We start from the raw sequence: 14,041 nt of genomic DNA, 5'->3' as shown, positions 1-14,041 counted from the left end.
TGATATAATCCCTGCCATAGGGGAGAGAGGCAGATAGACACAGAATGCTCACTGACCAGCAAGACTACCTAAAATGAGAAGCTCTCATTTAAAGAGAGACCCTGCCTAAAAGCTGTAAGTTGGAGAGCAATAGAGGTGGACACTGGACATCCTGGCACTCACAATAGTCCACACACACACACACACACACACACACACACACACACACACACGCACACTATTTTCCAGGTACATCATTTCACAATTGTTAGATAAATAATTAGTAGGCAAAGTGAATTATTAACATATGTAATATGCACTATAACATCAAACTTAACTCAATATGAGTATGCTACCATAAATATTGATAGAATGTTGGATCAATAAAATAACAAGAAATCATTCAACTGAATACCATATTAAGTTAATAATCTGAAGTACAGAAAAATGATGTTTGAGAGGTAATGTTATTATATTCAACAAAGATCTATTTTTTACAAAATAAAACATCTTATACATAATGTTCTCTTATAGCTAAGCGACAATTTACCATTCCATAAATGGGCAAAGAGCAGATAATTTCCTCACACATGCAGGTGTCACACATCAGCATTGATACTACTTTTGCATGCTGCATTCCACATGTCTGAGATGCATTACAAGGAATAAGACACATAATGTGTCATGTGCTTCAAGGTTACAGTTTCAATGTTCTGATCAGCTGGGCACCAGTGCATTATGGAATGAAAGCAGAGATGAGTAAACAAAGAAGGAAACCATTATTGAGCCAGTACTAATCACACATCTCAAAGCATACTAGTGAGTGTGAGAGTCCTCAGTCTTGGAAGCCAACCCTTTGATTATTTTCTCCTAATGTTGGATATTTTCAGGAATCAATGGACTGCATTGCATAAATTATACTGTTATTTTTGATAACTGTGGCATGCTGAGTGTCTGGCTTAACTGCCAAAGGGCCATCACTTGGCGCTAAGTTTGCATTTCCTGTAAAAAAGCTAAAATCAAAATTATCCCAACAGAATTCCAGAACCTAAACATCATGTCTTATATCCCACTTGTCTCTTTTGTTGTCCAAGGAAATTTCCACAAATAAAGATGGATGATAATCTAGCTGCCTACCTACATTACCTTTAGTAAGAGTCTGATAGAGAAGTCACTGAGACTGCTGTGCCCCAACAGCATGGGAGATGATGCAGAATGAATCCCAAATTCATTCAAGGAACCTGCTAGAGCATATAAATGTTTGAATTCTCCATTGAAATTTAATGAATATTTCCTCAGCTATTAATCAGCTATACACAATGGCAGTGAAGAGTTCATGCATAGTATCAAAATGTTATGAAATGTTGATTCAAAAGTTGGATGCAGTCACGCAGGTTTCTAGGCTTCAAACAGGCTTCTTATTTTATTAATGAGAAATGCTGTAGCTATGGAATGAAGAAATTTCTGTGTCAAAGTGGTATTTCATTTCAGTGTAATAGTTTATAAAAATGAATCTCTGGATAAACTGTAGAAAAGTTTCCTGTTATATGTAGGCAAAACTGCAGTGACTTGATACTTAAAGTTGCTCAGTTAGTGACACTTGCTATCAATCACCAATCACAGGTTCAGTAACTACTTACACAGAATAAAAAGACATAGACCTTCTAGTCAGGACTACATTATCAGAAAAAAAGATAGAAAGCTGACCCGTCCAAGTGGGAGCACACGGACACCAGTCATAAAACTGGGAAACCAGCATTGAATCAAATCAAGCATTCTGTATGTGGGTGTCAGTTAGGAGGCCTGAGACATCTATGGAACCTCTGACAGTGGAACCAATATTTATCCGCAGTGCACAAATGAACTTTGGGATCCCACTCCCCATGGACGGTTGCTCTCTCAGCCTAGATACAAGGGGGAGGGCCTAGGCCCTCCCCTAAATAATATGGCAGACTTTGGTGATCCCCTACAAAAGTCCTCACACTCCCTGAAGAGTGGAGGGGGTGGGATATGGGGTTTCAGTGGGATAGGGGGTCATGAGAGGATGGGAGGGAGAGGGAACTTTGATTGATACATAAAACAAGATTGTGTCTAAATAAAATTAAAAAAGAAAATATGCCATTTGTGTTTTATTTACTAGAAGAATTTCAGTAACATTACCCTATTTAAAAACCTAAATTTTATTGTATATTATCTTCACTACAATAAAATTTATTTACCGCTTTGGGGGCATGTATGGTAGCATATGCCATTAATCTGAGCACTTGAGAGAAAGAAGGAAGTTGATATCTCTGAGTTTGAAATAAGGCTAGTCAAATCCAGCCAGGACTGCTGTGACCCAGTCTCAATAGATAAACATAGAGACACAGAGATAGGGATAGATAGATAGATAGAATAGATAGATAGATAGATAGATAGATAGATAGATAATAGATAGATAGATAGGGATAGACAGATAGATATGGATAAATATAGATAGATGATATTGATAGATGATAGATAGATAGATAGATGATTATAAAAATATAACAGATATAGACCAAGAGATAGATAACTATAGATACATAGATATAATTTTCAAAGTATAGTATTTTTGAATATGTTCATTAGGGATAAGAGAATGTCTCCCAAACTTTAATGCATATATGACCCACAGAGGAACTATTTTTAATTCTTTTTCTCTTCTAACAGTTTCTCTCTGTGTTCTTATGCTCCTATTTGATAATCTGAATAGTTATCTTAGCAAAATTTTGCATATGTGTTTATGCAAATATAAAAGACCCTTCAGTGAAGACATCTCTAGGATTACAAGTTATCATCAGCCTTTCCCTAAGTCATTCCCTCCCTGAGCCTTATAATCAGTTAACTTTAAAATTAATAGCTTAAATGAAGTAGACTATCTCAGTTAATCTCTGCCTATGGAAATTCTATAGAGACAGTCTGCTATTTTCCCCCGACCTTTTGTCACTTAAGAATCTATGGTCTTCAAAGAGGTGTCAAGTTCTTTGCCTCTAGATTGAGATTTTAACCAGGTTCAGATCTTAGCTAGAGGTTTAAGATACAATCCTCTGTTGCTAGGAAAATTTGTGAGATTTCTCTTTCAAATGAAGAGCTGAGAGTGTCTAGAGTTCTTCCAGAACTCAACTAGTAAAGCATAGGGCCGACTCCACCAATATTTATTCTGGCCCCGTCATTTCTATTTCAGAGCTACAGTTCTAAACTCACCCGGAGCTCCTACCGTGCCTTTTCTACACATCTCATTCTTCTTAGGATATGGTCATCTACATAAAATGCTTTCTACAGTATGACACCCATAAGTACATTGGTGCTCTGGTTCCTGACTCAACAGGAATTTCCTCTTTTTGTTACAGAGTACTCAAGCGTTATTGAATATGGTGCAGCAACATATAGGATGATTTCTAAAATGGCCTAATGGTTTTTTTCTTTGTTTATAGTATAAGCAAGTGGAACAATACATGTCATTCCACAAATTACCAGCTGATATGCGTCAGAAGATACATGACTACTATGAACACCGATACCAAGGCAAGATCTTTGATGAGGAAAATATTCTTAATGAACTTAATGATCCTCTGAGAGAGGTAAGAGTTACTGTCCTTGATCATTGTGACATGTTGTTATCATTTATTTCTATCTTTTTACACAGTCTGATAGTCTTTGTTGTAACTCCAAACAATAATCAGAACTACATGTTAATAAATCACCTGTTGTATTCACTTATCTTTTTGTTTCTTCCCCAAGACATCTAATTATTTCCAAAGGAATATCAGAAAATCATCCCTTTATGACTCTTACTCCATTTAACGTATTCTTGGCTGTTGTGAGTACATTCTGCAGCTTTGTTTTCCCCGTGTTCCCAATATTCCATTATTTTATGCTGACCAACCCCATTCTCTTATTTAGGTTTTAATTTTTGACAATTTATCCTTACTTTAATACATTTTCTCTGCTCATCCTTGGCACCCTGAGCAGGAGATAACAGCATGCTTCCAGTAAATCAACTCTTGGTGTCTCAGGAAGATATTTTGCAACACCAACATGCACTCTGCCATGCACCTTCTTCTCATCATTACTCCAAACCTTCCACTTTGCTACCAGTCACTTTAATCCTAAACCCTAAGTGAATTCTATTGACTCCTTCTTCCAACAGTGCTTCAGTCTCCACCTTCTTACCACCAAATTTCTTAATAATTTTTATGTGTAATGGTTACATTGTGGTTTGATCACTGAGTATTTACCACAGTGTGTAGCCCCTGACAGCTATCAAAGCACTATTGGTAGTGAATCCTCCTCTGCACTGTTGAGAGTGCTTTATTACATTGCTAAAAAGACATAAACCCTGACTCCTCTGCTTGAGCCTTTTTCTACTGAGGCATTAAGGGAAGCATTGGGGTTTCATTTGCTGTCTCTGGACTCTTTTTTTTCATTTATCTTATTACACTTTTTTAGTCTAGTCATTTTAATTCAAATTCTTTTCATAAACTTCATTTTCTTAAAAGCTTTACGATTATGATATACCCTGGTACAATGTAAGTTATGTAATGAAGTCATTATCCTCCATCAGTAAAACACTCAACTCTTGAAGTCTTTCAGAAATGTTTAGTTATTCTTTCAGGTCACTTTGAATATAAAAATTGAGTTTCTATTTTAGGTCTTTTTTTCAGCTTGTGTTCTGCACATCCTATCTCTGATTTACATTCCTAATATGTCTCACTTGTGTGCCTTCGACTCTGCCCCACTGCCACCACCTGAAATTTATGCTTGTTAGTTTTCTCTAGGCTTGAGTCTACTTTCTGTTTATTGCTCTTAACACAACAGAGACTAGCTAATCTCTTGCAGACATGAACTATCATTTCTCTGCGTAGAAAAAAATTGATTGTGACTTTATGAATCCAAACTTTTTGCATTGCAACTCGAAATGCCTTTACAGTTTTAATTTCTGGTATCACTTTCCAAAGTCATCTGTAGCCAAGGTGGAGAAATTGCTACCTTGCAATAACAACAATGATAATAATTTCTTACTCTACACAGCATATTTTCCAGAAATGACTCTCATCTTTTGAGAATCTAGTTCAAGCAATATTTTATCACTTTCTTTTTTGATACAAGACTGAATCTAGTATTTCCTTTTCATGAACCCAAAAGCATTTTGTAATCTATATGTACTACTGTTCTATTTTTTTTGTCTACCTTTGCTTTAAAATTTCTTTAACTACAATAGTCCGTTGGTTTATATGTTAGTGAGTTTTTTTTTTGCTTTCTTAAAATTCTTTACACATTTTGTTGTGCCCAAATTCTGAACCCCAAAATGTTGTGCCCAAGTTCTGAACCCCAAAATCACCAAGAGGCCCATTTCGATGCAAAAGCAAAGAGTCTTTTATTATAGATGTTTAACGAGCTAAACCCATTAGCTTAGGCCCTTGACCCCAACCCCCCACCATAGCACACAGCTGGAGAAAAGACCCCAAGCAACCTCCATGCAGGGATCTTAAAGGGCAGCATAAGGGAAGCATCTAGGGGTATGAAACAGTCTCAGGATTGGTGTGCTTCTAAGTTTGGACAACCTGCCCTGTGTTGATTGGTCAACTGGTTGTTATGGCCCATAGGCCCTCCCAGGGTAGTCGCTATGCTCTGCTTGTCACTGTTGTGCACTGTCTGTAAAGCACATGCAGAGTCATAAAGCACAGCCCCTCCAGCTAACTTCTGATTGGCTCCTTGCCACGAGGAGGGCATCTGACCTCCTAGTGACCAGGACAAGAGCTGCAAGGTCATGCAAGCACATGGTAGCCTGTCATGGCTGCTAAAACCGGGAGGCTGGTCACTATATTTCCCCCTTCTCAAAGTACCCATGACAGGACTCAATCCAAAATCCTGCCTGTTAGGGGCTTAAAGGGGTGTTAACAGGCCCTGTCATTATCGAACAGATTTTTCTGAGGGAGTGACATTTGTATCTATTATCATACTATTCCCTATGTAAGGGAGTGTCCTTTTGACTTAGCATATCAACCAGGGAAAAGGGGGCAACATATTTTTTCTATGCTACTTCCTGCTGACTTTGGGATGCAGTTAGGGGACCCAAGAAGACTGAAATGCTAGTCAAAAGCAAAAAAGGAATTCAGGCAATGTGGTATCTATCAGGAGTACCTGGTAGGCAGACTCTGTTGAAGAGACGGGGGTGTCCCTTAGGCTGGACTGGTTTACATCTACAGAAAGTCCAGGGCTCACAGTCTTTAGGAGCAGGCTGTGGTCAACAACTGATGCTCAGATACATCTGCCTGGAGCAGAAACCCATTTAAGACATGTTTAAGCTGGGAACAGAAGTTAAAACTTATTGAGGAGTCATTTTAAGGCTTTATTTTTACATAAATGAAATGAGCTACCAAGCTGACTAAAGTCTTGTGAATTTGGCTACCTGATGTTGTCAAGCTGACAACCATTATTACCTTCAGAGATCTCAGAAGGATAAATTTTATAGTTTCTGAATCTATTAAAAAAGTTACAGGTTCCAGTCCATATACAGTCATACCCAAGTCTCTATTAGCGTTGGAGGCAGAAGTATCTAAGAACAGCATCAGTCTTCACCAGGCCTGTAAGGTGAGAGTTTTCTTTCTCTCTGTGAAAGAGGGACATGGAAAAAAGACTGACCTTGTCTTTTCTAGGCATATGGGGTGCAATCAATTTTCCAGTGTCCAGCAGCTTTGTCCACAGTCTGGGTCAGGTCCTGGCAGGCAGGTGTAGCATTTGAGCATCTTTCTCACTGTTCAGCGTCGACACAATCCAGGTGCAGCAACCAGGGTGCCTCATAATCTTCTTTGGAGAGTCTGGGTCAATATCAGGATCTGGCAGTCTGTCTGATATTATAAACTTTGAAATTAACATTTCAAATGCCATGTTCTGCAGGTCTCTGAAGCATTAGAGGTTTGTCTGCCTTAAGCCTAACTGTTGAAAATAAAAACTCTTAATATTTTAAGTTATCAGCTTTTATAAAACTAGAACTTTATACTGTCAGGTTTAGCTTTTAAAAAACAATGATTTTAAATTGAAGCTCTTTAAGTACAAACATCAACAATGAAAACATTTTAAAAATATAAATATCGCTGGGCGGTGGTGGCACACACCTTTAATCCCAGCACTCGGGAGGCAGAGGCAGGCGGATCTCTGTGAGTTTGAGGCCGGGCTGGACCGATAGCCTCCGAAACAATACAGAGAAACCCTGTCTTGTAAAAACCAATATATATATATATATATATATATATATATATATATATATATCTTATAACTTTATAAATTTAAGTATTTTAAAAAGTGTTTTTAAAAGGAAATTTAAAAATCCCTTAATGTCTTTTTTGTAATATTAAAAATCAAAATACCCATCTGGGTGACTGTTAAATTACAAAGCTTAGCATTTCTGTGTATAGAAGTATTAACCTTTTAAATCTTAATTTAAAAAAAATACTTGTTTATAGGATGGTACCTAATATCTTCCATGTGGTCACCTTTAGTCAAGATGGTGGTTCAGGTATCTCTTTTAATTTCAGCAAAATGGCTACCCACCAGCCATGTGGCCAGCTTGCCATGTGACTGACTGCAAAATGGTGGCAACCTGCACCATTTTTGTTTTAGCTCCATGCTTGTAATAAAACTTGCATTATGTCAGAAAACACAGAACTTTTTAATAAAACAAGCATTCATAATTTTTTGAGAAATAAACAGAACTTTTAAAACAGAATCAACTTAATGATCAAAATTTTTAACTTCTATTACCAATTTTTAAAATTTCGCATTTGTCGACATGAAACACCATAGTGAACAGTTTACATTTTTCCATTCGTCTTGTGGTTATGATAACCTTAAGGCCATTATATTTCTGTGGGAAGACTAGATCTGGCCAAATGGCTTACCTGCCCCAGCCCTGTGTGCTCAGGCAGAGAGCTCTGGTGGAGGGGAAGCTGGCAGGTGGCTCTTTTGCAAAGCACGCCATGTTCATGGAGCAGAGAGACCACTATCCTCACATCCTGCACATGTCACAGGCAGGCAGGTGAGGATGGAGAGAGCCTGCATGGGTCAGGCTCAGCTGTGAGGGCTGTATAGCAGTAGTTGGAGTTCAGAGCAGTTGCTTCACTGTGTGCACAGGGACAGGAGACCCTGTGGCAGCATGCTCTAACCAATGGCACATGGCATGTGTTCAAGGCAGCAAGAGAAGACCCCTGACCCGTGTCATGTACAGAGACAGAGGGATATGATGGGCCAGCGTCTAGCTAGGCTTGGCCAACTGGCCAAATCCAGCAGCCACAGGCCCAACTTAGCAGAAAAGTACCCAGATGGAGTCCAGAGCAGCAGGTGTTCCATTGGAACTCCATGATGCTAGATTCAGGACAAAGACTTAACAACCACATAGCACATTACAAACAGACTAGACATATTAGGGCCCTCTTCAGAATCTACAGAATCTTGCAAGAACCTTCAGTCAGATGGCAGACAAAATGTGGTAATTTGGTCCCCTGGCCAAGTCCCCTTTCTACAGACTGGGGGACCCTGGGCCCTTTTTTCCTTGATCCCCCTTTCTACAGACTAGAGGACCCTGGGCTTTTCCTCCAGTCCCCTCTCTACAGACTGTGGAGCCTGGCTACCACCCAGACCTCTGCCCTGAATGAGGCACTGGGGCATCCCCCTTAATCCTCTGTTCCCTAACTCCTTGTAGGCCTACTTACAGATCTTGCTAGTGTACCCAACAGAAACATAAAATCACAAACTGACACAAAACATAGTGCTCAAGACCCACCAAGCCTGCACAGCACTAGCAGGCTGAGGATTACAGCAAATGAGATAATGAGCCTACTCTACAGGTCAGAGTCCCAACCAGCTGGAGACAAAACACACAACCCTCTCCAGGAGACCTCTCCGGGAACCTAATTTCAATCCATTGGGTCCTCTGAAACGCAGACTGTCGACTTCACAGAAACCAGAGCTTAAATAACCAGAAACAAAGACAAAAGTTTCAACAGCCAGAGACAGAAAGCACAACTTGAAAGACTTGCCCAGGCAAAAACAGAAAATTACGTGACGTAGCACTAAGTGACTCAGCAAAAGGGCGTGTCATGGTGGATTTTGGGGATCCCGGGTGAGACCCCAAATGTTGTGCGCAAGTTCTGAACCCCAAAATCACCAAGAGGCCCATATCCATGCAAAAGCAAAGAGTCTTTTATTGAAGTTATTTAAGAGCTAAACCCATTAGCTTAGGCCCTTGACCCCCGCCTCCCACCATAACACACAGCTGGAGAAAAGACCCCAAGCAACCTCCATGCAGGGATCTTAAGGGGCAGCATAAGAGGAGTGTCTAGGGGTATGAAACAGTCTCCTCCAAGACCCCAACCCCAGCGAGTCCAGCTTCAGCATCCCCAGCTTCAGCTGCAGTAAGGAAGGAGACCAGTGGAGACAGAAAGACCCCACCAGCACCCACTGGAAGAAGAGATGGGAAGAAGACAGAATAAGAGATCACTCAGCAATAGAAACACCAACATGACCCCAGCAGTATCCAGGGATCCAACACCAGCAAGACCCGAAAAGCACTACATAGATGAAGAAGAGGAGACAGACCTTAAAAATTATTTCATGAAGATGATGGAGACCCTCAAAGAAGAAACAAGGAAATCCCTTAAAGAAATAGAAGAAAAAACAAACAAAAAAATCCATGAAATGGGGGAAAAATTCAAGAAATAAACAAATCTCTCGAAGAATCTAAAGAGCACCAAGAAAAAACAACCAAGAAAATTAAGGAAACAGCTCAAACAGTTGAAGGATTGAAAGCTGAAATAGAAACGATAAAGAAAACACAGAATGAAGGGATGCTGGAAATAGAAAAGCTCGGTAAACGGTCTGGAACTACAGATGCAAGTATCACCAATAGAATACAAGAGATAGAAGAGAGAATCTCAGGTGTTGAAGACTCATTAGAGGATATAGAGTCATCAACCAAAGAAAATCTCAAAACCAACAAATCCTTAACACAAAATATCCAGGAAATATGGGACACCGTGAAGAAGCCAAACCTGAGAATAATAGGTATAGAAGAAGGTGAAGAACTTCAACTTAAAGGTACAGAAAACATAACATCAATTGGCAAGCTAAGCAATAGTGGAGGGACCACCTCGAATGCCCATTCCTGATAATGAACTTGATGTCTATAACCATCCGGGGAGCCTTCATCCTGTGACTGATGGAAGCAGAGGTAAACACACAACTAATCACTGAACTGAACCCAAGGAACCCAGTGACAGAGAGGAGTGATGAGCAAATTGGCAAAGAATGGGCTGAGCAGAGACAGCTGATCTGAACAGGGGAGAGCTCTTGGACCCCAGACTGACAGTGGGGAGGCCAGCATGGGACTGATCTGGACCCCCCCAAATGTGAGTGTCAGTGAGGAGGCCTGGGAAGCCTATGGGGCCCTGGACAGTGGATCAGTATTTATCCCTGGCATAGAAACCAACTTTGTGTGTCCATAACACAAAGAGGGATGCTCTCTCAGCCTGGACTCTTAGGGGAGTGCCTTGACCCTACCAAGAGTAAAATGACAGACTCTAGATATCCCCTATGTGGAAGGATTTGGCAATAGGGTGGGAGGGAGGGGGGAAGGGGAGTGCGGGAAGAGGGGAGGGAGAGGGAACTGGGATTGACATGTAAAACAAGCTATTTAAAATTAAAATAAAAAATGATAAAAAAAGAAAAAAAATAAAATTTAAGAAAAATATTTCATTTATTGTATTTCTTAAACTGTCGATTGTCTTTGTTTGCTGGAATACTTGCCTTTTGCTTCTTTTCATATCCAATTTTCAAGACAATTAAATGAATTTAAGGTTTCTCAAGGGTCTCAAGAAGTTCAGGCCAGGTCACAGGAGAGAAACATTGGCACACCAAGAAACAGGGACAGAGAAAACAAAAAATTAAAAGAGAGGAAAGTAGGCTACAACTCAGCCCTTATTACACAAAGGGCAGAGAAAATTAGAAACACAGTATAAGATTTCATAAAACACTACAAAAGGCTAACAGAAGAGTATAAAATGTACTTTTGCCCTGTGTGTCATAGTCCATCATAACCTCAATGTGTTGTAAAGTTGTGAGATTCTCTGTATATGATTCTCTGTCTACTCCCCCTCTCTCTTGTCACATCATGATTTATATTGATCATCAGTGGGCAAGTATCCAGTATTTACTTTTATCTGTGTCACCACCAACTTCCCATTGGGTTACTTCTTACAATCAATTTATCAACAGGCTGTCACCATTTTTTAAAAATCCATTGAAATGCTGGATTCTCAAGTTCTTGGCATCGTTTGCCTCAATGTTTAAATGCCATAACAACTTTCTCTTTTCATTGGCAGCTCAAATGTTACTTGTAATCAAACTGCCATGTTGATTTTCTTTCTTTTTTTTTAATTTAGGTTACAAACAATGTTGTTTCACATGTGAATCCCAGCTCCCTCTCCTTCCCCTCCTCCCCCGCCCTCCCCACCAGGTCCCCCAGCCCCCCACCCAATCTCCAGTCTGATCCCCAAGGAAGGTGAGGCCCTCCATGATGGATCTCCAGTAACTGTCATTTCTATCAGGGCAGTGTCTAGGCCATTCCCCAAGAGTCCCAGCTGAGAGAGCCTCCCATATTGTGACACGGGCACTCAAAGTCTATTTGTACAACAGGGATAAATGTTACCCAAGACCCCATAGACTATCTAGGCCTCCTCATGACACCCACATTCAAGGGGTCTGGGTCAGTACCATGTTTTCCACACAGCCATCAGTATGGAATCCAAGAACTCCTCCTTGTTCAGGTCAGCTGTTTCTGTGGGTTAAACTAGCCCAGTCTTAACTTCTTTGCCCATCAGTTCTCTCTTTTCTGACACTGGATTCCAGGAGTTCAGTTCAGTGTTTGTCTGTGGGTATCTGACTCTGCTTTCATCAGTTGCTGGATGAAGGTTCTGTTTCCCAGACTCTCTGGCAGTGGGATTGTATGCTGGCACTCCCCTGATTCATGTCTAAAATCCATAAATGAGTGAGTACATACCATGTTTCTCTTTTTGTGACTGCGTTACCTCACTCAGTATGGTTTCTTCTAGTGCCTTCCATTTGCCTGCAAATTTCAAGATTCCATTTTTTTTTTCTGTTGAATAGTACTCCATTGTGTAGATGTACCACATTTTCTCTATCTTCTATCCAGCTGAGGGGCATCTAGGTTGCTTCCAGGTCCTGGCTGTTACAAATAATGCTGCTATGAACTTAGTGGAACACACATCCTTGCTGTATGAATGTGCATCTTTTGGGTACCATGTTTATTTTCATAGAACCCAAAACTGATGGTGTTACACTATTTTTAGAATTTGAACTTTAATTGTATCCCCTGAATACTGACACTAGAATGAAAAATAATACAAAAACTCTGTACTTAATATTGTAACGAATATTTTAAGGGTGAGTAGAAGAAATTATCTGTTGTCTTAATTTTCAAATGATATAAGTTGTCCCAGTCCACTGTGGGCAGTCACATCCGTATGTGAGTAACTCCTTAGCGTGACCCATCAAGCAGCATTTCTTCTTCAAGTTCCTGCTGGGCTTTCCTGTTCCCATGCCACTTTTGGTCAGAGTATTTTCTTATAACAATGGAAATCAAACTATAACAATATCTTAAGTCATTACTGAAGTAAAATTTGAGTTTAAAAAAATCCAAACATGTTTTGCAAAAATGCTCAATCAAAGCAGAAATTAGGAGATTTATCTTTGCTGTATGTTAGAGACTACTCTCTGAAAGCTTTAACAAATAATTGGCTTATGTAGATTGCTCATGTCTCAATATTAATGTTAATTCATCAAAGAATCCTTCCCTGGGCAGTTCATCCAGGTTAGCTCTACTGTAACTATTCTCCATCACATATGCTGTGTGTGTGTGTGGTCTGTCTTGCTTTCTGTTAATGTTTACTTGTATATTGTCTGTTCTGTCATGTAGTGAGCTTCAGAAAAAGAACCTTGTCTTTCTTGACTTCTGTACCATCCCTAATCTTACATAATACTTATATTAGTTGATTATTAGATAAATAAGTGCAAACAAGTACTGATCACATACCTGACAACTCTGCTCAAAGAACTAATGTTTATCAGTGGAGGTGGAGAATTTTGTCTGAAAACATCGCACTTGGAGGAGTGGGAATAGCAGTTCTTAGCATGGCGAGCTTCATTCTTACAGCTTAGTGTCATTGTACATTTGGCTATGGCCAATATGCTTTCCCTAACTGTTTGCAAAAACATGCTGCCATCTACGTATTCACTTGTAATTGTGCTTGCAGTATGTGTACTGTATGCCAGATAGTTCTCCTTTATATGCAGCCATTTATATTTTACTTTCTATGTACTATGGGTTAGTTGTTAGCAAGGAGTTAAGGGGATAGGGAGAGGGAGTGGCTGTCAGTGGAGCACATTATGAAAGATATTTGAATATTCTTTGTGCTCACTATAATTCAGTAGCATTCATGGAATATATGAAAGATACATCACTCTTCCACCAAATTCAGATGCTGGCGAATTATAGTTTGAGTGTTGATTTTACCATGAAAGTATGAAGTTGCAGATGAGATTACTTTCTTTATTAAAGAGATCTCATAAACTTCTTGATCATTCTGTCATATGGGCACATGGGCACATTCTGTTTTTTTGTTTGTTTGTTTGTTTTAGTTTTTTGTTTTATGAGACAGGGTTTCTCTGTATTGTCTTGGAGGCTGTGGTCCAGCCCAGCTTTGAACTCACAGAGATCCACCTGCCTCTGATGGGCACATTCTTAAAAGATGCCTGAATATAGGCAAGAGTACCCTAACCAAACACAAGCTGCTGGTCCTTTAATCGTACATAAATTTATACTGTTTCTAAGCCAGGAAGTCTGTGATGCTTCTGTCCACAGCTGTCCAAATGAACTACCATAATCACCATGTGAATCTGCATAGAAAATGCTCAATGAATCATCAAGCAATTGTTGCTGATTGCTCCATCCAAATCCAGGTAGTGA

At 39.6% G+C, this 14,041-nt stretch overlaps 1 protein-coding gene across 1 annotated transcript in view; it reads left to right on the top strand.

The window, feature by feature from the left end:
* Window positions 1-14,041, top strand: part of Hcn1 (hyperpolarization activated cyclic nucleotide gated potassium channel 1) — a 374,350-nt gene that overhangs the window by 286,083 nt on the left and 74,226 nt on the right. The window contains exon 5 of the mRNA XM_005082780.4: window positions 3,435-3,581. Within this exon, the coding sequence (XP_005082837.1) occupies window positions 3,435-3,581 (147 nt within the window). The remainder of the gene's footprint in view (window positions 1-3,434; window positions 3,582-14,041) is intronic.

Source organism: Mesocricetus auratus, unplaced genomic scaffold (assembly GCF_017639785.1).
Source record: "Mesocricetus auratus isolate SY011 unplaced genomic scaffold, BCM_Maur_2.0 Super-Scaffold_100020, whole genome shotgun sequence".
NCBI classification, from domain to species: domain Eukaryota; kingdom Metazoa; phylum Chordata; class Mammalia; order Rodentia; family Cricetidae; genus Mesocricetus; species Mesocricetus auratus.
Note: the sequence above shows the minus strand (reverse complement) of the source record. Positions and strands in the feature narration are given on the sequence as shown.